The sequence below is a fragment of the Podarcis melisellensis genome (genome assembly GCF_964234715.1).
Source record: "Podarcis melisellensis genome assembly, chromosome: 14".
Lineage (NCBI taxonomy): Eukaryota > Metazoa > Chordata > Lepidosauria > Squamata > Lacertidae > Podarcis > Podarcis melisellensis.
In genome coordinates this window covers 19,061,794-19,084,679 of record NC_138546.1, presented here as the reverse complement: position 1 = coordinate 19,084,679, position 22,886 = coordinate 19,061,794, and the positions used below count along the sequence as shown (strand labels likewise).

The window sequence follows — 22,886 nt, the reverse complement described above, 5'->3', positions numbered from 1 at the left end:
TGTAGTTGGAATTGTATTTCTATTCGGGATTATTTCTTGCATATTTCGAATATTTCAACCCCCCTCTTCCGCCCTAAAAGCGAGGGGGAAGGAGGTGTCGCTAAGGGGGGTGGGGTAGAGGTGGCCCTGTCAAAATCGGGGGGTAGCGCCCTCAGCTTGTCAAGGTGGTGGTGGGGAGCAGTATGGGCCTGTCAAAATGGGAGGGGTCGGCAGCACACAAGGCTTGGTTTTTTTTTAAAAGGGGGGGCGGCAGCACCCTCAACCAGAGCCATGGAAGGAAAAGGAAAGAGATCCGGCCTCCCGGTTCCCACCCCCTCTCAGAGGATACTCACCATCATTCACACCAAGGAGAAGCCGAAAGAAAAGCCCGCAAGCAGACCCAGACCCAGCGCTTCTGCCAGCGCCGCCGCCATCCTCCTGGTCCTGCCCAGAAGCGTGGGAAGGTGCAGTTTACCTCAGCGCGACGGTTCCCCTCAAATGAAGGAAAAGCGGAGAGAGGATCGAGGGGGGGGAGGGGGTAAGGCGGCGAAAAGGCCGGCCGGCGCGCCTCAGCCAATCAAGAGCCCGCCAAGCTCGCACGCGCTGCGGGCTCCCGCGCCCCTGCGATTTCTTGAACAACTGACTCCCCTTCGCCGCCGAGGCTCAGCGCCACGCCCACTGCGCGCGGCCGGGCCACGCCCACCTGCGAGAGGAGAAGAACAAGGAGCGAAGGCGGGTTGGCGGACTCCGCCCACCGGCTGCCAATCTTCCGAGAAAGCCCGCCCCTTCTCCTCTGTCCAGGGGAAGGTGGTAGGTTAGAATTAGATCGAGCAGCCGTAGCGCTGCGTGTGATAAACAAATATAACGATCGGAAGGTTCGCAATCCAGAGCGAGCTTGCTTGGGAAGGGGCACAGCTCAGTAGGAGGATGTACTTATTTATTTTCTTGCGTTTGTGACCCACATTTTTCTCCCAAGGACCTCAACGTGGGCATACATGGCTCATATGCCAACTTGAATAAAATATTCAGGGAGGTGGGGGCGGGGAGGCAGGTGAGTCACACAATCGATTACACGAAACGGCACACGCACAACATTTGAATGGCAATGTCTATCAACTTGGGGTGACCCCCTCAAATATTTTATTGAGGGGCCAAAGGGTCCTATGCTCATTTAATCCCCATAACAATACTGTGTGGTAGGTGAGGCTGAAAGGGTGCGATCGGCTCAACATCACCCAGTGAGGTTCATGGCCAAGTGGGGATTTGAACCCTGGTCTGTCAGGTCCTCCTCATACCCCCAAACCACCACACCCAGCTGGCTATCTAGTAAAGCAACTCCTTTTTTCAGGCGGAAGGCCCTGGGTTCAGTTCTAGACATCTACAGTAAGGGTTAAGAGAGACTTCCTGTCTGAAATCCTAGAGCTGGTGTTTAAATGTCTTTGCTGAATTATGAAAAAGCTATCAGTGGTTGTGGGATGGTGGTTTTCTGGACAATCATCTGCACTCCTGCTCCTCGGAAGAGGTCCTTTCTAAAAAAACCATACTGTTTAGGAATTTCCAGAGGGGTAGCCATTTAAACCTTTGTTGCAACAAAGACAACTACTTAAGAACAGCATATCTTGTGGCACATTAAAGATAAGCTCTCTAAAGTTTATTATGACATAGGCTTTCATGGGCTACAGTCCATTTCCACCAAAGCTTATGCTGAAATAAATGTGTCAGTCTTTGTCCTGGTTCATCCACAATACTAACCTCAAGTGGACCCACAAACAATCAAACAGACTATGGCTTTTCTTCTACTTTCAATCAGTTCTTAACTCATGATTTTGTAGTTGGTGAGCATCTGGGGTAGGGTGGCCAAACGAACCATGGTTAGGGGGTTGGGTTCACACATAATGCCAAGAAATAAATAAAAAAGCTATGGTTTGTAAACCAACAGCAAACCATGATTTCAGATAGTGGTTTGTTGACTATAAACAAAACACAAGTCACCTGTGGGGCAAGGTTTGGATGATCAAACAAATGATAGGTAAAGGTAAAGGGACCTCTGACCATTAGGTCCAGTCGTGACCGACTCTGGGGTTGCGGCACTCATCTTGCTTTATTGGCCGAGGGAGCCGGCGTACAGCTTCCAGGTCATCATCACATGATGGCGGCTTTCAAAAACAAAGACGAAATAGCTCACCCACAGTTTAATAAACCATGGTTTGGCATTGTGTGTGAACCAGGCCATTCATGTGCCACAATACTTGTTTTTATGTACTGGGAAGGAAGTTCGATTGAATGCATAGTAGCATGGCTTCTCATTGTATACAACTCTATTTCTTTTGTCTCATTATTGTTTGTCTGCAAATAAATGTTGCAGGTTTTTGAAACCCCGGTTAAAAACAGACAAACCCTGCAGAACCTGCAAGGGGCAACAATGGATCAAATGAAATGAGTGTGTACACAATGGAAAATGATGCTTCTGTCCTTCTTAAATACTGTTGACTGTCTCCAGCCTAGGAGGGAGAAGGACAAGGTGGTGTGTAAACACTACAGGTAATTGAGACTCCTTTATATATACAACCTTAATCCCAGTCTAGTTCTACCTCCACTGTGAGAAGAATCAAGCCTCTGAATACCAGTCACTGGGAATCACAGGTGGGCAGATTGCCCTTGAATGTATGTCAAGCTTGCAGGCTTCCCACAGGTGTCTAGCTGGCCACTGTGATAACAGGATGCTGGACTAGATGGGCCATTGACCTGACTCAACAGGTTGGTCTTATGTTTGCAGATGTGATATGGGGGCTTAAATCAGTGAATGCTCCTCCCTCATGAAAGAGAAAGAGCACCCAAGGGGAGGAGGATATGAAGCAGGGCTGATGGGGAGTGTGGCTCAAGAGGCTGTGTGGCCTAGGGACACACGAAACAGCATTGCACTCCCATTGATTGAGCTGTGAACTGTTGGCGTATGTTTTGGTGGCAAAAGTGCACCAGAAAAGATTTGATATATTCAAATGCAGAAGTTTTAAGTCTACAGTTCTGAATATTCACAACGACTTATATTTAAGAAACTGTCACAAAGCTATATCTAGCATCCTCACTATACAACTTTCACCATCAGCTGAAGATGCACCTCTTTCCCTGGCTTGAACAGCTAAGGTATTTTGATTTGTAGGACCCACATGATTTGCTAAATTTCATTCTATTCTGTTCCATTTTGATTTTTTTCACACATTTTAAAAAAATTGCAATGAGTTTATCTGTTTCTATAACTACATACTGTAATGTTGTAAGCTGCTCGGGGATTGTGTGGTGAAGGGTGGGGAAGGAATCTTACAAATAAGCTATTAAAATACAAATATAATATCAAGGTCTTACAAACTGGGCCATTTGAAACTCCTGCCCCAGGCTTTCTTGCATTTTTTCTTGAGACTCTCAGCCAACTAACAGCACACCCATTTGCAAATTCAGCAATCTCAAAAGCTGTATCGTCATTTTATTTGCCAGAACTGTGTTCTCACATTATAGCTCTACCATATTATTTGCTAATCACATAAAAACCACTGCCTAATTTTTATTCTCTCCCCCCGTCTCCCAAGCCTGCCCCTGCAATTTTTATTCTTTTTACAATGAATTGCTGTTGAGATGGGCCAGCTGGGAAGTCTTCCTCAGTCATAATACAGCATTTGATGTTCCGTGTTGCTTTCAGTATTTTGTACATCGTCTTGTTTCAGGGACAAATACCATACAACCATCTGGTTGTCTTCTCCTTAATCAAAGGACACAGTTCATATAAGTCTTTACAATCGACAAGAGATTCATCCAAAGACAGCTATGCAGACCTAATACAAATGACTACAACACCCTACAGCCTGAAAAATGTACTTTAGTTTTTCATAAGAAATGCAAACGGCCTCTGGGTAGCCCCTCAGCAGCAGGCTGCTGCTCTTGTTGCTATAGGCTACTGGTTCTTCAGCCCTCTGCCTGGGAAATTCAGACATCCTATGGCAACACTTTCCCCCAGGTATTCTTTCTTGTTCTGAAGCTTCAAATCCAGGGGGAATAGCCTCATGTGCAGCAATCCAGAGGTAGCCACCAAGAGGACTGAATTGTTACTTAAAGCCTTGGACGTTTGGGTTAGGAGAGTCAGTCGTCTTAAGAAGAGAAACATTTGTGGGGTTCTTCTCATCAGCTGCACGCTGCTCCTTTTCTGCCTCCCAGGCAGAGTGTCCAGGCTCAGAATATACAAAATGAGGAATAGGAGGAGCAGACCGAGGCTGGAGGCTTATGCAGGCTTCTCAGAGGGACCCTTGGAGGTGCTTGGAGGCTGCGGATCGCCATTGGTGCTTTCACTCGGAGGAGGAGGAGGCCACGTTGTCTTCTGGAGAAGATGGCTGGAAAAGTAAAACAGGCGTCACTCCAGGGCGGGGTTTGGGGGCAGGAGTGTGGGAAGAACAAAGGAAGCGGGAAGGGATCCTGACTCAGCTCCTAAGATTACAGCCAGGAAGTCCTGATGTGAGAATGGGCCTCATGGGAAGAGATGCTTCCCCTCCGTGCATCTTTGCTGATTCTACAGATGCACTATTTGTTTCATTTATTTAGTATGGGGATTTCACATTCCACTTTATAGTCTCAAAGGCAATGACATAATTAAAAGCACAATAATATTAAGTCAATAAAAATTATTTAAAAGAATTCAAAACAATGTAAAACAGATTGAGAACATTAGATCTTAAAGCATGCACACCAAATCATACCACAAGTGATCTAGGAACAGTTTATGTCAGCTTCACCAACTAATTAACATGGGATTTGGGGGCAGGAGGATTTCCCAGTGCACTGAACCTCATGTAGGAACCCAGCAAGAAAAAGTGACCCGGGCACATCCAGTCACTCAGGGAAGAAACCAGGTAGTGAGAGGTTTTTCTCCTCTCAACCTTTGTTGGAGGAAGTTGCTTACTTGGAACTATCTATGGTGTGGCAACTCTTGCCTTACACCCTGAAATCAGATCATACTAGGACAGGCACCTTCCAAGGCCCACAGCTCTCCAGTCGCCATCCAATGTATCAGAGCACAATTCAAAGTGTTGGCGCTGACCTTTAAAGCCCTAAACGGCCTCAGTCCTGTATACCTGAAGGAGCGTCTCCACCCCCATCATTCAGCCTGGACACTGAAATCCAGCGTCGAGGGCCTTCTGGCAGTTCCCTCATTGCAAGAAGCGAGGTTACAGGGAACCAGACAGAGGGCCTTCTCGGTAGTGGCGCCCGCCCTGTGGAACACCCTCCCTTCAGATGTGAAGGAAACAAGCAGCTATCTTATCTTTAAGAGACATCTGAAGGCAGCCCTGTTTAGGGAAGTTTTTAATATTTAATGCTGTATTGTTTTTAACACTTGATTGGAAGCCACCCAGAGTGGCTGGGGAAACTCAGCCAGATGGGCAGTGTATAAATAACAAATTATTATTATTATTATTATTATTATTATTATTATTATTATTATTATTGGAAAGGGCTATATATCAGTGGTAGATCACCTGCTTTGCATACAGAAGATTCCAGGTTCAATCCCTGGCATCTCCAGGTAGGGTTTGGAGAAATCCCTGCCAGTCAGTGTAGGCAATACTGAGCTACATGGACCAATAAACATAAGAACATAAGAAGAGTCCTGCTAGATAAGGCTGGTGGCCCATCTAATCCAGCATCCTGTTTACACAGTGGGAAACCTCAAGCAGGCCCCAAATACAAGAGCACTCTCCTTTCCTGTGGCTTCCACCAACTGGATTTAGAAGCATTATTGGCCTTACCATCTGACCTAGTGGGAGGCAGCTCCCTATGTTCATAGCACTCCTCCTTGCTGACACTGCCTATTCGCCTCCCATCTGCAAAAGAGCAAGCAGTGGCAAGCATGAGGGAAGATGGAGCAGTATCTTCCACTTGTCTGTCTCTCTGCCCTCTGGGCAGGTATGTCAGTGGGGCCTGGGAAGAATAGGAGGGTCTGTATAGAGCATTTGGCCAAGCCCCCACCCCAAACTTGGATCTGGAAGTGTGCAAAGTTTCTAATAGTCTGTGACACACACCCACACATCAAATTTTTGTTCAACAAACACCTCAGAGGTCCAAACTGCAAGCAGCTGATCTAAGTCTCAGGGGACAGAACAAATGACATGGGTGTGCTGTTTTAGGAAGCCGTGGGTGGGTCTGGCAGATCATCCGGATATGAGAAGAAGAGGATTAAAGAGTTTGATCTTTAATAAACTGGATGCATTTTCAACCACATTTTCGAAGAGCCTTTAACAATTCAGATAACAAGCAGGGGGTACAGGATGGGGAAACAGACTTTCATCTTAGAACTAAGATTAGGGGATGGTGTTTAGCTGGGCGATAGAGCACCTGCCTTGCATGTGGAAGGTCCTGGGTTCAATCTCTGGCAGAAAGGGCTGGGACAGATTCCTATCTGAAACCCTAGAGAGCTGCTGCCAGTAAGAATAGGGGTAACTGAGATAGATGGACCAATGTTCTGTCTCAGCACAAGGCAGATTGCTATGTTGTCTCTTGGTAGCAATACTTACTTCAAAATGTGGTGAGCTGGCATTGTTGCATTTGGGAGCCTCTCTGGTCATTCTGCTGAGTGGGACCCCCATCATCTGCCTGAAATCTTGCCATGTAGCACCATTGGTTGTAGGATCATTACCTGGTGCTTTGAAATCTCAGGTTTGTTATGCCATTACCTAATCCCTGGTCTTCATTTCCAATGGCAAGAATCTAAATATATGTAACTGCACTGAGCTCACATTTACTTCATGTTACCTTTGCCTCTCTTCCCTTTCTACCCTCTCACCATTACTATATCTATCTATCTATATATCTATATCTATCTATCTATATCTATCTATCATCTATCTATCTATCTATCTATCTATCTATCTATCTATCTATCATCTATCTATCTATCTATCTATCTATCTATATTATTTGGGCATTAGTCACTCACTACAAAGGAGCCACTAAGCCGAAGGCATAGCATAGAAACCAAAAACAACACATTTCAATAATACAATTACAAAGACCATCAACAAATCCAGCTAAACAGCAGACCTTCAACAGCAGAAAACAGTTATAAATGAACAGCAAAATTTGTAAGTATTATGCTGTAAAACTCCATATACACAGATGGTCCAATGCAAATGGTAGTATTTCTTCTTCATTTCCATAACTAGACTATGCAAGCACAGGATTTAAAATGGGGAAGGGGGAGTAAGTTTCTAGTCCATCTGGCTTTAGAGTTCCTGGTGAAATTTCAGAAGTCAGTCTTGGCTGCTACATTTCTTTATGACACCATTCATGCAACAGATACATATGCTTTGGAGAGACAGGAGAATAAGAGAGGCAGAGACTCTGATAGGTGATTTAAAGAAGCTGCATAAACCAGAGATGGCTCACAAGCTTCCTGTTGAAGAAAAGGCGCCAAGATACTCACTCTTTGTAGTCAGGGGTGCTGTCACCAGCTGTACAGTCATCCCAGTCATACAGAAAAGCTGCCAACCCAAGTGAAAGAGTAAAAGTTCAGAAAGCACAGTCACATCAATATACAACAGGTCTAATGTGGTATTAAATGTTATCAGTTCTTAAATCAACAGCCGAACATCATAAATTAGGATCTAGTCAGGTGACCAGCAACATGGTGCACACATAGCCACACCCCCAAAGTTCTTCTCCTGCTCAGATTTTAATCTAAGCCACAGAAGAACTCAACCCCACTCTCTTACCAACCCACTGGCCCACTCTCCCACTTGGCTCTAAGCCCCTTCTCAAGCTCCACCAGGGTGTCAAAGTTGGGAATATATTTTCCATTGTACAGTTGTGTTCATGTCCATGAAGCAGGTGTGTGAGTATTGTTCTGTAACCACCTATTCTCAAACCTTAGGTAGAACTAGGGCTCAGCACCTGAGCTGACTCCTGGAATATGTGTGGAAACAAAGAATGGATGCCCCTGAGCATGTGTAGAGTACCTTTGCTGCACCACTAGCCAAAGTCATCAACACTCATACATCTGAGACGCAGGCTTCCTGTGTGTGTGTGTGTGTGTGTGTACACATGGAGCAACGGAGCAGCTACTTTCTTATCCTGCGTCAGCTGAGTGGGAGGATTTTAACTGAAGGAAAGAACCGTGCAAACACATATTCCAGTGTGACTTCAGTGTTCATACACAAACACTCCCCCAAGTGGCATTGAACTGCATTACAGGGAAGGAACTTCCACAAAGAGGGTTCAAAGGGAGGCTGACTTTTGAGTAGGAAGCTGAATACTTTCAGAACAGCATTAAGTCCTCAAATTTATTGGCTTATCAATTAAATCTCAACTCACCCCAAATACATGAACCCCAGTGATGTAACTAAGTTTTCTAAAAGTGGACTTTTGAGTGCATTGCCTACAAATTGAGTCAATTTGTATGATTCGTCTTTTGTAGAACAGGGCATAACATGTGCTGTGAAGTTTTGTACAACTTGGTTTGGGGTGTTCCTTCTTTGTCTCTAAAGCAGCTTTCAAGTCCTAGGTATGGAGAACCACTTCAAAAGATGTATGCAGCAACTGGTGAAAGGGCAGGGCTTTCAGCGGCTATGAGCATAGCTTCAGCACCTTGGACAGGGCACCCTTGATTAAAGGCTGGGAGGGATCTTCTGGTCTTAATCAGCTACAACTTAATCTTGGGGTGCTTCCAGACTGTTACTAGTTTCCAGTGGGTAATTCAATCGCATACTAGCAAATTCAAGTTGCACAATTCAAGTTGGTTTGGCATACATTTACAACAAACCCTCTTCCTCCCCTCCAAAATATTTTTTTCTCTCTTATTCATAAGGTATGGGAAATGCATTAGAAAATTGTGAGATAACAATTGGTGGATGCAGCATCATATAACCTCCCCCCAAACAATTAAGAATGAATGTTCAATAAACAGCTGATGTCATTGAAACCTCCCTCCCCCCAAAATAATTGGGATGAATGGTTAATAAACAAGTTGTATGGAAGTGACCTTGGAAAAGACCCCTGTGCAAAATTGCCTATAGAGATGTGTGTCTCATGTTTAACAGCCCCATGTCTATTGCATGGGCTGCCCATTCATCAATCATCTCAGCTGCTTCCTCTCTTGGGTTTGGATGGGCAACCTTTTTCAGTCCATGGGCCACATTCCCTTCTGGGAAAGTTTCTGGTGAGGTGACATATGCCAGTGCTGGGTGGGGCCAGAGGCAAAAGTGGGTGTAGCAACAAATGTAAATTTTACCCTTTTAGAGTAGACTAGTTTCTCTGTTCTCCATCCAGAGAAGCAGGAGGCGTGATCAGAGTTCAAGGGACACAGCACCAGCCACGCAAAAACATTGGGCGTAGGAAGCAGTTCTGAGGGCCATATAGAGAGGCTCAGAGAGTCATATTTGACCCCCATGCCTGGGATTCCCCACCCCTGCTCTAGGGAGAGACTTTTGAATTTATACATAAATTTCTATACCACCATATCAAAGAAAAGTTCTAACCAAAGCAGGGTTCATAAAATCAAAGGTTAAAAACATAAAAAGTCAAAGATTGACAGAACAGAAAGCTGGGTCACATGGCAGGCTAAGTTTGTGTAAATAAAAATGCTTTAAGCTAGTGCCTGAACCTGAACCCAGAGGACACCTGCATAACGTACAAAGCCACCAAAATCCACAATAACAGGGCTGCTTTCATTGCACCTGCCAAATTGATGTTATATGGGACCGTTTGCAACGCTACTCCAGAAGATCTCAAAGAACAGGCAGGAACACCATAAATTTGACCTAGTAGCCAGTGGAGACTGGTCCATCAGGGCTAAGATGACACTACTCCACCAGCCTCCAATTGCCCCCAGCCAACCCTCACCTACCCCCATTCTCACTTACTACCGGTTTATGGGCTGGTGTCTTGTAGAACTCAGGACCGAGGAGGATGTGGAGCAACCTAGAGTTAGTCGGCTACACGTGCCATTGGCTCTTAGCTTCTGCAGTACCAGTTCCAATGGGCCACCAGTGCCAGCAGCATGTTGGCAGCCAGTACCAATTCTTCGTCAATGAGATAAACCAGCACCAAGCTGCAAGGAACTCACCTTCCTTTGTGGCATTAGATGATGAGATTGGCTCCAAGAGTTCTTTTGCCTCTGCTATCAACAAGCCTGCAAGATCTGGAGGTGGAAGAGGAGCTTCTGTTGTTCTTCCTGTTTTATCCTCATCTGCTTGACTGTCAGCTCTTACAAGAGAAAAAAAAAGATATTATTTTCCATTTTTCTTTATGATGGACATGCTAAACAAGCAAGGGAAGTGCCCCCACCACCCTGACCTGGTTTCACTCTCATCTGAGCCACAAACTCACTAGGCTGCCTTAAGCAGGCCACCACACTAAGGGGGGTGGGAGGGCCTTTTGCGGTCCAAGGGCTGCATGCCCCCCATGCACAACATCGTGGGGTGGACACATGTCGTTGGTGGGCAGGGCAAGAAGCAAAAAAAGTGGCCAGATCAATGAATGTGATTCTTAGCTTTGTACAGTCAGCTACATCCCAGTCACACAAAAGCCAGAGGTTTTTATGCATGCACAAACATCCCTACCCCTCCATCCAGGCAAACAGGAGGCATGCCCACAATTCAAAGACACCTGACACAAGCAACTGAAGAAGAACAATTCCCACACGCCATTCTTACCTCTTCTCCTCTGGTAATGTGCTAGATGTGCTCAACAGCTTATGGGCATTCTGTGTGAAAATAGAAATGGAGTGGGGGGGGGGAATGGCTTTCAGAATTACAGGAACTAATCTCACACCAATCACGGTGCAGTTTTTTATTTATTTTGCTGAGCTCATTGTCAAGTCAGTGCCCTGACTTCTGATCCCAAGTAGTCAATCCACGGCAAAATAAACAATCTATATAAGTCAGTCACAGCCATTTAATGTTGTCCCCATCTTCAAAAAGGGTGGGGAGGTGAGAAGACCCAGGCAACTACTGACCGGTCAGCTTGATGTCAGTACAGTACCAGGAAAGCTCCAGCTACGAAAGCTGAGTCTGCTGAAGGGGCCAGAGACCATTTTGCGGTCAATCCTGGAAGACCTGCTTCCTGCCTTGTAGGCATTTTCCACTTGGCCTGAGAGGGCAGGGCCCTGACTGACTCCAGCTACAAAAGCCGAGACTGCTGAACAGATTTTTGGGCTGGGGCACTGTTTAGGGGGTGGGTTGGCCGAGAGCGGGCGGCACTGCCACATCACCTGCACAAATAAGAGCAGCTTCCTATTGTGGAGCTCCAGGCGTTTCCGCGTGACCTCAGACTTTCTCAACTGCCCGTCAACCAGGGACAAGCGCCTTTTCAGCTCTAGGACATCACTCTGTTTTGGAGAGAGAAGCAGAAGAGGGTAGAAAGATTGAGACAGAAGAAGATGTCTTGGGAAAATAGGCTCTCCCATGGGAGAAAGCATGGGAGTTTAGGCAAGGACTTCACTTGACAGCCAGCAGGATGGGCTGCCATCCCTCTCCTCATTTTTCCCAGTAAAAACGTCATGACTGCCAGGATTGTCTTGCCCCATATAGGCTCGCTTCACCAACTCCATCTGCCCCCACACTCCAGAAAATTACATTTTCTATTACCTCCTCCCACTGCAGACTGACCTCTGCTTCTGAAACCTGTTTCGTCTTCTTCCCCACCAGCTGAGTCTTCAGCTCTGTGATCTCAGCCTCCAGCAAATGGATCACTTCTTCATAATCTTGCTCCGCGCTGTGGGCTTGCCGCTGGGACACCTCTGCTACCTGCAGCTTGTTATGCAGGGTTCGGTTCTCTGAGAGGAAGCCCAGTGCCTTCTGGGAATGGGGGAACAGAAGCGGGATGTTACTCCCAAAGTGCAACAATCAGTCCCTTCCCTTTTCCTGAAACCATATCCTTTACATGTCCATCAATAAAACTCCCCATCACGAGGGCCAGATTTATCCCCAAACTAAGTAATCTACAGCTTAGGACTTCTGAATAAATTTTAAGAATCCCACAAAGACTAAATTTCAAGTTTTACACAACTGGTCTAAAAAGAGACAAGGGAAAACAGACATTATCAATGTGGCAGAATTATTCTTTTGTCGGGTGGGGAGGGGGCTATCAATCTGAATGATGCCTTGATTCCCTTCCAGTTCTTGGGGTCCAGTACCTAGTCAGGGTTTGAATCTCAAGGTAGGATTCTATTAGGAATACTAGTCAGACAAGTTTCTTTGTAAGACAATGACCTTAGCGGGCCACTTAAGTCTCCTCATCTGCATCCCAAAAAGATTAGCTAAGTTGCAAGAGATACAGCTAAGAGATGGTTCCCTCCAGGCTAATGCCTTTTCTCCACTGCACTCACCCAGCTGCTACAGTGTGTGTGTGAGTGTGAGAGAGAGAGAGAGAGATTGAGAGAGAGAGAGCGCTGTGCAAAAAGCAGGCTGGAAGCTGGACACAAAGATATACTTGATCTGTGATGGATCCACAGCTTTGACTAATGGAGAAGCAAGATCTGTTCGGGCGTTAATGGTGTGAGCACCCCACTCCAAATCTTATGCTCAGGTTCTATATATGTGTAAGTAAAGCCATATATCCTAAGGACACCACAGTCTCTGCTGTCTCTCATTCCAGGAAACCAAACCCTGGGTAAGCCCTGGAATTCCAGGAATCTCTCACCACTGGGGTGATGAGTAGCAATATGTAATTGCTACAACATTATTTGTCACATTGTGCTTATAAATCTGTGCAGAAACAACTGATCTGCTTTTGATATATGCTAAGGAAGAATTAATAAAGTATTTTCAAGTTATTTTTATTGCAAGATATATGTTTTAGTTAGATAGTTAGGTTTTAGTTGCATCTTTCATCTGGATTTCTGCATTGTGACCTGTGACTGTAATTCTACCCATCTGAGGAAGGACCACAGCTAAGTAGTATAGCATCCATCTCCAGCAACAGCTGGGAAAGTCCCCAGTCTGGTACCCAAGAGAGTCGCTGCCAGTCAATGCAGATAATAATGAGATAGTAGGACCCATGGTCTGATTCAGTATAAGGCAGCTTCCTGCGTTCTTGTTAATTACCTGCACAAAAAATGCCAATGAAAAAATCAAGAGTGTAATCCATCACCCAGCTTTTCACTGACCTGGTTCAGTCTCTGGAGCTCATCTTCCATGGACTTCTTGTTGCTTTCTACCTCCTTCAGGAGAGACTAGGAGACAAATAGCAATGTCACAAACTCACCCAGCCAGCCAGGCAATACTGCCCAACCCCAAAGAAAAACACTGCCCTGGACAGATCTGCAACTTCACCATCCATTTAAAAAATGCATGCAGAAATCCTCAGGTTCAACTGCATTTCCAGGTAAGAATGAGAATAGTCCCCCGTATGAAACCGCCAGACAATACTGAATTAGGTGGTGTTTCTTAGTATATGGCAGCTTGTGGCATCTTTCAGCTTTTGTGAGCATGGCATCAACATGCTTGGAATCAAACCCACCTGGGTGAGCCTCTCACCTTTAACCTCCGGACTTCTTGCCGCAGGTCTGTCATTTCCAGCTGTAGCTGCTCCAACTCTTCACTGTCATTGCAACTGACGGAGTCGAAAGTCTGTAAGTAAGGATTTCCAGCAGTTGTGTTAGTCTTGTTGCAATGAAAGTCACAAAGAGTCTTGTGGCACCTTAAAGACTAACACATTCATTATGGGTGTTTCATTTCCTTCTGATCTCATCCCCCAAATCGTGTACATGATCATGTAACTCGAAATAACACTTCATGCAACCAATGACTGTGGTTGGCAAAAACTTGTGCCATAATTTTTTTGTTTGCTACTATTTTCAGGTGGGACACAGCACCAATCATTGCAATGTACCCCCAATTATGATTACTGTACTGCATAATTATAAAGCTATTGTATAATGTTCAAAGGGTGTATGGCTGTGAGGGGGTGTGACTATGACGAAAAGACTATGCATGTCTTAATTTGCCACTGCACTGCTGGCTATCATTAAGTAAGCCCACACACTTCAGAAGATGGGCACAGTTCCCCAGCCTGGAAAAGGAAGAGACTTTGGACTAGCCCAAGGCTGACCAGAGAATGGAAAGCTGATGTGTCCAGTAGGGTGGCCACTTCATGCTGAGTGAAGAGCACTGAGTTGGAATTGAGGCCGGCTTCCTCGAGCTCCTCTGGCAGCAGATCCCTCAGGGCTTGGAGGAAGTCTGCGATGGAAAAGGAAAGGGTTAGAAGAGGTGCACAGCGGCGAGGCACCAATGAGATCTCTTGGTGCAGCAGTAACTCTGGTACCCACAGTAGGTTATTTCAGAAACAAATCTAAACTATGGTTTTCAAAAGCTGAAGTTTAGACTCTAAGGGATGAGTTCTATAGCAGGCATAAGGACCAACCATGAGCTGCCAGATCCTTTCCTTCATCACCTTCCCTGATGCTGTCCCAAACAGTGGCATCTGAGAGTAGAGAAATGTCCCAAACCATAGGAGCCATGTCCCCAAACCATGAGACAGGAGCAAAGCCTCAAACTATGGTCTCTGTTATGTCCTGAGCTGAATCCTAGAACAATAGGATCCAGAATGCAGCAGTCTGATTGGTCCGCAGGAGCCACCCAATCCAGCTCCAAGTGGAAGTGAATCAACGACCTGATTGGCCTGCAGGAGCAGCCAATCAGGCTTCTGGAGGAAGTGACTCAACAACCTGATTGGCCTGCAGGAGCAGCCAATCAGGCTTCTGGAGGAGGTGAATCCGCAACCTGATTGGCCTACAGGAGCAGCCCGGAATTAGCCAATCACGCGGGGCCCATTGTATAAATAATGTATATATAGCTAGATGTTTTGGGGAAAAGTTTCATTCATTGCTACTATGAGCTGAATAAAGAGCATGAAATTCACACTCGACTCCGAGTATATTTCAGTCTCAGATCCTGGTTATTGGACATGCTCGCTCACAGCTCATACACCATCACCTTGTTTTGTTGGACGGTGTTGGTTTGGTGACTTTCCCCCCTTTCATTCCTCTTCCCCCTGCCAGTGGCTGCGATCACAACTGCAGGAGTGCAGAAAGGCCTGCCTGGGCCACCTGCCTGCCCACTCATTCGCTCTTCCCACTTGCCCTACAGGGGAGCTCACTCAGGGCTTCCCATGCTTCCCTCGCTGGCTGAGCATGCCCACTCAATTAGGGTTGCCATATTACATAAAGTAAAATTCCTTACACCCACAAAGTTATTGAACTTTTTTTAGGAGGCCCCACAATTGTTGAGCTTTTAAAATCGCCAAAAATAGTGGTTTTAAGCCATACATGCCCCCTGCTGCGATCTTGTCCTTTTTTTATAATGTGTTTCCTTGGGGGAGGGAGTGACTCCCTGATCCAGGAGGTGCTATATTAACGAGGGAAACTTCCAGAATTGCATGAACCTTGAAAGAGCCATTTACAAAACTGAACTACAGAGGGCAGCACCTCTCTACTTTTCGCTAGCTGCTGAGCAAAGCTTTTCTCAGATAGTATGTCCCTTGCCTACTTTTTCTGGCTACAGTTTGGGCCAGCAATGCTTTCTACTGCTCCAGCTAATTCCATCTAGGTGCTTTCAGTGCCACCTGCCTCCCCCCCCCCCATTTCTTCATGGGAGTGGAAGAAAAATAAAATAAATACTGTATCAAGTCCATGCTGCTGAAACTCACCTCCATAGGCTACTGTCCCCTGCGAGTCAGTTGTCAAACTTTGCCGCAACTGCCTCTTCTTCTCCTCATTCACATCGAGACTTAAATATTGCAGCATCTGATTTCGGGGAAAGAAGCAGCGAATTTTGCAATGCAGAATTCCATGGGGAGAGGGATTGATTATTAAACAACTCTGGGAACTGTAGATCTGGGAGGTGATCCGCTAAGAATGGTCAGAACCCTTAGCAAACCACAGCTTCCGTAATTTGATGGGGGAGCCATGACTGTCCAAATCTGCATCATAGGGTACGGTGTGAATGTGGCCTCTGTTTTGAGTGGGACTTTCTCGTCAGACTCACCAGTTCAAGTTTGCCGTCCTTGAGGCGAATGTGAGGATCCAGGGCCACTTTTGGCTTGGTGGCTGGAGCCGCTCGCTGGTTTGAAGAGGAAACAGGAGCTGTAAGACAAGAAATCACTGTTCATCTACACTAGCAATGCAAGGATGCCTGCTCCTTGCATTGGGTACCAAAAAAAAATAAAAGTCTGTTTGCACTCTGCTTTCTCTCCCCCCCCCTTTCCTGTGGGGCAGAATTAAAACCTCACTTGCTTCCACATGCTGGGGGTATGTGGGGAGGCAGGCAGGCAGAGAGAAGGATGAAGGACAGGATCCAGGAAGATTTGGGCTGGGATGGAAGTGGCATTGGTAATGGTTGTATTGTTACTGCAGTTCTTCTTTGCATTCCAAGTCAAACCTAAACCCAACAGCACTACAAAGTTAATGGAAGAGTTTCTGCTTGCAATCTAGAGGTTAAGCAGAGCAATGGGCCCTGCCAGGGGGCTATGAACACCAGCCGGCCCTGCTGTTGGGCACTTGTGTGTGACTGATTATCTCCCATTGTGGAGCTGCCTGGCGGAAGGTCACCCTGAAGGCAGCTCCTGATGGCCACCCCGCTGCACCTCTCAGGTGAGGAGGAGGGTGTTTCACAGGAAGGTTGGAAGAAGCGGCAGAGGAGCCACCCTCACAAGCATAATCCAGCTAAATCCTGAGCTCCGCCAGTCCCTGCCAAGCACAGAAGGGCTTTGTATGTGGCCTGAGGGAACTGACAGGGTTTGCAGGATTTGTCACCCACTATTCAGCCCAGGCGGGTTCAAGGACAGAGCAACTCTCCCTCTGCCTCCTTGCTAATCGGGATTAACCAGGGGTTTTGCTCATTAGATCAGAACACAGATTTCCCAGGTGCACCTAAAGGCCAGCCGGGCCCCATTTCCCCCCCCCTCTTTCTCTCTCAGATAGCCCACTTCTGTCTGTGGCTAGACTGAGGTGGAGTCCTGCCCTGACTGTGGCAGAGATCACTCCGAATATAACTCAACCAATACAACTCAACCTTTCTTTGAACTAGCGGTGCCTTTCTCTGTTGTGGGCTGCAGTCACATGAAGAAAGGGTCAGGTTGGGAAACAAAATGGGCAGCCAGATCCAGGCACTTAACACTGTTCAGAGGAACCTGGGAAGGGCCACCTTCAGGAGGTAGGGATGGACATATTAGTAAAGTTTAGTTTATTTTAGTTTCTCGCCCCCCCCACTTCAGTTCTCCACATTTTCACTGCAGTTTGCAATTTTTTTTAAAAAAATTAAAAAGTCCTCTAGAAAATCCACCAGCAGCTTAGAAAGACATTCTGTGTTTCCCTGATCACATCTAGTTTGGCCTGTTGCCTAGCCTTCTCCTTACAAGCTAGATTTCCATGTGTAGGTAAGAACAGTACAGGAAAACAATCTACTATGTGCAGCCTGCCCCCTGTCCCCCTGAGGTCTGCAGTGGTACAGTCCAGGAAGGACTTCAGTGGCTTATTTTAGCACACTGGAGGAGTGATGGGCGGATTTATTCCACCGGTTCAACATGCCATTGAGGAAGTCCCCCTACCGGAAACGGTGAGCTCTGGCGGACAGATGTCTGGAGATGGAGAAGGCACAGGGAAGGGACTGTCGTGTCTGCTCTGGAAAAGAAGAAATGCAACAGAAGACATGTTGGACTGGGGAAAAGCTGAGAGCCTGAAAGGCTCCCTTTGAGCCACAATAAAGGTGGCTCAGCCATAAAGGTTATTCAGCTTCACAACTCTTGGTGTGGAAACAGGTCTGTATTCAATGCTAGTCCTATTCAGAGTAGATTTATTAAAATTACTGAACACGACTAACAGGTTCATTAATTTCCATGGCTCTACTCTGAGTCGGATACATTCCATACAGTCCAGCAAACTGAATAGGCAAGTGAATCTACCTACAGTGGGGATTGCAAACACGGTGCCCAAGGGCACAAAAGTACACACAGAGGACAACCCTGAGGTCAACTCTGAGGTCCACAGAGCCACCTGACCCCCCTGAAATGCTAGCGGAAAGAAGCATTCTCTCTCTGAATGGTGCCCACAACAGTTCCTTCAGTCTGCAAATGTGCACACTGACTAAGGTTGGGCCTAAGGTTTTGCCCACCCTGTCATTCTTCGGGTGGGCTGTCCAAGTTTGCTTGCATGATCTATTTCTTTCCCCTCACCAAATGCGTGCTGTGGGTTGGGAAGGAAGGAAGTATATGGGTGATGGCATGGACAGTAGCCAATAGGCACTGCCACAATGGTAAACCACATTGAAGATGTGGAATATTTCCCCACCACCACCACCACACACACCAGAGCTTGCTAAAAGACCAAAAACAAGTTGAGTCTGTTTGCAGAGAAGAGAAGGATCTTTCAAGCAGCCTTTGCCACTCTCAAACATCATGTGAGCATTTGCACTTGCAATATTTTAGTGGAATGACCTAAGAGAAACAAGCAGAAGAGCAAATGTGTTTGTGATCATAAGGGCAAGCAGAAGAAAATGTCATGTTGACTTTGGTTGTGGACCCTGAATACACGACACTAGAAGTGGCTCACCAGATGAGGTGGGGCTATGATAGCATGCCATCAGGGGTATCACTGCTGCTTACTAGGAGAAAGGTGGAGGAGGGGTGAGGTTGCATTCTGCAAGCTCACAGGTAGGAGCATTGGATTGGCTGCATCACTGTGCTGGCACCATGTCACCTTTGCCACTGCCTTGTTCTTCCTGGTAAGCCACAGCAGCCCACTTTCCAGAGAGCCAGCAAAACAGCTCTGCTTCAAAACAGCCGCTTCTGACTACAACCACAGACCAGTTTGTCACAACATTTGTCCATAGCATCCTGGGAACTGCAGCCTCAAAGGACTATTGGAGAATTTTGTTTCAAAACTCTTCTCTTTTCCTCACTCGGAATCACAGCTCCTAAATTTATGGGGAGGGAGGGAATATTTTGTGGCATAGACTTGGTGCTTTTCATAGTAACATCCCTGCTATCCAAGGAGTGGGGTTGGGGAGAGGAAAGCTTGCTAGCAATACAACCAGAAATTCCCTGCCCTGTCTAGGACCCTTCTGTCAACAGGAGTGTGCTCCAGACAGCTCAGAAAGACCCCACTGCAAAAACAACAAGCTGGCTATTTTTAACTAGAAGAGACATCATATGGAAAGCTCTAGACAGCACCCTCACCCTGAACAAGGAGAGGGCAAGTGGGCCCAAGCTGCTATATGCCACCTCTTTCCCCAAACAAGTAATCCATGATCAAGATCATGGACCAAGATCAAATCCTGTTGGAAATGGAGAACATTTGGGCGAGATCTTCATGAGTTCATTGAGTCTCACCACCTTACCTCAGGGGACCTCACGTGGACTTTCAACCTGCAAGTGCCCAGGCCGTTCCCCACAGCTTTCGTTGGCAAGGAATGGGTGCTGTTGTGAGCTGAGAGTCCGGGATGGAACCGTCCTCTTCCGGAAATAAAGGCCACTTCAGTGTTTCCCTCATGTCTTAAAAACAAATGAGAAACCAATTTAGAATTAAACAGCCTCATACCCGGGAATTCTGAGGTGCCAAAATATCGGTACAGTTTTGAAAGGTTCCGTCTGCCATCTTGATTCAAAATCGTGGCCAGTTGTAGCCAAACATAGCCAAACAAAAAACCCTCTTCCCTGTGGTTATCCCCATGTGGCTGTGTGAACATGTGTGTGGACATTGCAGTCTGAAGGGCTGTGGAATTTCTGTTCCTTGGAATATTGTCAAAAACGAGGTTGGACAAGCATAAGCTTGCAAGGGGAACATGCTTCAGTTGCCTGGAGCCAACCTCGTTGTAGACACAGTTTTAAATGCAGTGCACTTTTAAAAAGGGGTACTGAGATCGACATTTTGATCTGGAAGTGGGAATTAAGGCAGCTTTGGCTATCTCAATTCTGCAGTTCTTCCAGCAGCACATCATTAGCATCCAAAGGGCTTTCAGAAAGTCTCCTTTACCTGAATTTTGTTTTTGCAAGAATCCTTTTGGCCTCTTCATATGTGGCCCCCACCAGAGAGTCTTTATTGACAGCGATGAGCTGGTCGCCTACCCGGAGACGGCCATCCTGTAAGAGCGCCAGAGAAGAATATCTCTGTGAGATCAAGCTTCATCGAACATGGAGGAGTGAGGTGAATCAGGACCACATTATTTCAGATTTATCAGTCATCCTTCGCTAGGAGTAGTTAACCTTTATTGGCCTGAGGGTCACACTCACCCTTGACCAACTATCTGGTGGCTGCATGTCAGTGGTGGATGTGGCCACACCGACCCACACATTTGCACATGCAGCACACATATCACACACATGTAGAGATGGCTCAGCTGAGGAGAGAGGCTATTGTTGCCTACTTCACTCATCACATGATCAATCTGATGATCTGGGAGGTGGAGATTTGTATCACTACCAGGGTGAAGAGGTTTAAACTGCTCTGCTCATCACAGCATTGTGTCTTTCCCCCCTTTTACCACCCCCCCCCCAAATTGGTGAGGGACCAGAACTATCTTCTGGGAGGGTACTTGGTCCAGTCCCTGATGACAGGAGTTAGCTATTGCTGTTCAATCTGCTTAACACTCACTCAGTGGTGAGTGGAGTCAGAAGAAAAAGTGGGTGGAGCAATGGATGTGAGTTTTCCTTTGTGTGGTTGGCTAGTTTCTACACACACACACTTGCACACTCCTTGCTGAGGGGCTGTGGACTCAGAAGAGTCTCAAGGGCTGGATGGAGAGTGCCAGCCTAGGCTGTTCAAATGCTCGGCTCACCCTGTAACAGTCGCCTTCTGGTTGCACCTCTTGAATGTAAACCATGGGTCCATCCGGCCGGTTGGCCCCTCCTCCGATGGTCACACCCAGCCCAGAGGATTTTGCTATAGAGATGCTCTGGATCCCAGATTCGATGGCGCAACTGCAAGGGAAGAAGGTAGCAGGTTAGTGGAAGATGTTAAGAAGAACCCAGCTGAATCAGGCAAGGAATTTGTATCCAACAGCAACCAGCCATGAGAAACGTAGGGAGAGGCCTTACAAAGAGTCATACCACCGGTCCATATAAGCTCAGTAGTGTCTACTGTGGCTCTCCCAGATTTCAGATATTATATTGCCCAACCCTACATGGAGACACCATGGAACCCAGGTCCTTCTACATGCAAAACTGATGTTCTGTCATGGTGCTATTACCCTTCCGATTTACACCTCTTAGAGGCACACAAGCAGAATATGATGGCAATAGCCCATCCACAGTGTTTCTCCACAGCGTCTGGGATTCAGCAGTAGACTACCATTGAACATGGAGGTTCTATGGCTAGCCATCATAGCTATCAGCAGGAGGCAAATCACATTCAGTCTGCAAATTCACCTAATGACCTTTGGAATCCCATAGTCTCATGGTGCATAAAGAACCCAAAAGCTCCATCAAAGATAATCCCTGCTATGTCCACAAGGTAGAATCTTCCACATATCCCTATCTCAAACTACCCTCACTATTGCTCTATGATAGGCCCATCCAAACCTCAGGAAAATAAGAGTTAAGATAGCCTTTCCTGGACTGTTTTCCATTTAAGGTGGCTAGTGGAAAGAGTACAATTGTCAGGGACCAGGAGACAAAGAGAGGTGAGGACTGTGAACCTGAAGGGGGAAGGCAGCATGGGGCTACCCTAGAAGCACAGCTATCAGATGAACCCACAGGGTCATTGCCCCTTCTTGGCTCAAGAAGGTGACACTGCCATTGTCCGACTTGGAGGACTGTAGAAGACCCGGGAAGACCTGAGGCTCACCCACTCCATCACAGTAGATTACTGAAAATGGGTGTGTGGTACCAACAACGAGGGCACTTCTGGTTCTCCTGCTATAATAGGGCTCACTTGCAGCTGGTTCCTTGCTGGAGGAACTTCAGAGCTCTGTGTTCCCCACTGCACCACCTGAGCTGGGTATCCAGCCTGAACCCTGTTCCCCCCGGTATCCATCTTGTGTTCTGCTGGAACTCCATCCCACCTTGCCTTGTCTCCTGCCAGAACTTCCCCTGGTCTTACACCCTGGCTAGGCTTTGCCTTGCCACACTGCAGAGCAAGTCGATGTGTTTCAAAGCTCTGCAGTGTGAAACAAAGACAGAACTCCGTGCGTATGGAAAGTTAACCCCTCAGGGAAAAGGCTAAGTGAAAGTCCTTTATCCTAACATGCTGGTTATTCTTTTGAATGAATGTGGCCCATCCATTCTTACGGGAGGTGCGTCTGACACACAAACGGCTGCACAGCTTGCACGAGGAGGGTGTGTGCGCATTCACACTCTCATCCGCCAGGATGCTCCACACGTGATGGGGCACACGAGCACATACAGGTGATCCAACAGGATTGCAGCCAACCATTGACACCTCTCAGGAGTAATGAAGTACATACTGCGATGGTGGGTGTGGCGAGTGTCCTGCATTCCCAATCAGTGGTCCGTGGGAATTTGCCGGGCTCAGCAACAAAGGGCTCTGGGAACGAGACGAAGACCCCGAGGATGTACTCTCCAAATACCTGCCTGAAGAACAAAGCCGAGGACACTGTTTGGAGGTGAATGAGAGACTTCCCTGGACATCAACAAGCTTGAAGTCAGACTAAGAATAGAGGAAGGGCCTGAGGTTGGGCACTCCTGCTTCCTCCCCCATCCCACAGCCACCCTCCAAGTGCGCTCCCTGCACCAGGGGAGCAGTGGCATGCAGTGGGAGGCATCTGGTTCCTCGGGTGCCCATGAGGGTGGGGACTCTAGCCCTATAGGCTCTGGTGGTCCAGGAGTTTCTCCTGGATGCTTCTGTCTGACAGCCCCAGATGCTGCTGTCTCCTGATCTCCAGCCATCATTTTAGAGCCCTGAGTTTGAGCCAGCTCCTAAG

At 46.9% G+C, this 22,886-nt stretch overlaps 2 protein-coding genes across 4 annotated transcripts in view; both read right to left on the bottom strand.

Annotated features, from left to right (window-relative positions):
* Positions 1–534, bottom strand: part of SEC14L5 (SEC14 like lipid binding 5) — a 39,229-nt gene extending 38,695 nt beyond the window's left edge. For both annotated transcript variants that reach the window (XM_081888181.1, XM_081888182.1), the window contains exon 1: positions 333–534. The gene's annotated coding sequence lies outside the window, so the exon portion shown is untranslated. The remainder of the gene's footprint in view (positions 1–332) is intronic.
* A 2,936-nt stretch (positions 535–3,470) lies between these two features.
* LOC309356658 (syntaxin-binding protein 4-like) overlaps positions 3,471–22,886 on the bottom strand; it is a 58,711-nt gene continuing 39,295 nt past the window's right edge. For both annotated transcript variants that reach the window (XM_081888217.1, XM_081888218.1), the window contains exons 7-22: positions 22,410–22,536; positions 20,784–20,925; positions 19,982–20,088; positions 19,347–19,500; positions 17,560–17,632; positions 15,999–16,096; positions 15,661–15,757; positions 14,065–14,192; positions 13,491–13,583; positions 13,121–13,186; positions 11,622–11,810; positions 11,225–11,341; positions 10,668–10,717; positions 10,079–10,218; positions 7,442–7,499; positions 3,471–4,358 (exon numbers count right to left, since the gene is read on the bottom strand). In XM_081888217.1, coding sequence (XP_081744343.1) covers positions 4,250–4,358; positions 7,442–7,499; positions 10,079–10,218; positions 10,668–10,717; positions 11,225–11,341; positions 11,622–11,810; positions 13,121–13,186; positions 13,491–13,583; positions 14,065–14,192; positions 15,661–15,757; positions 15,999–16,096; positions 17,560–17,632; positions 19,347–19,500; positions 19,982–20,088; positions 20,784–20,925; positions 22,410–22,536 — 1,748 coding nt within the window. In that variant the 3' untranslated portion in view covers positions 3,471–4,249. The remainder of the gene's footprint in view (positions 4,359–7,441; positions 7,500–10,078; positions 10,219–10,667; positions 10,718–11,224; positions 11,342–11,621; positions 11,811–13,120; positions 13,187–13,490; positions 13,584–14,064; positions 14,193–15,660; positions 15,758–15,998; positions 16,097–17,559; positions 17,633–19,346; positions 19,501–19,981; positions 20,089–20,783; positions 20,926–22,409; positions 22,537–22,886) is intronic.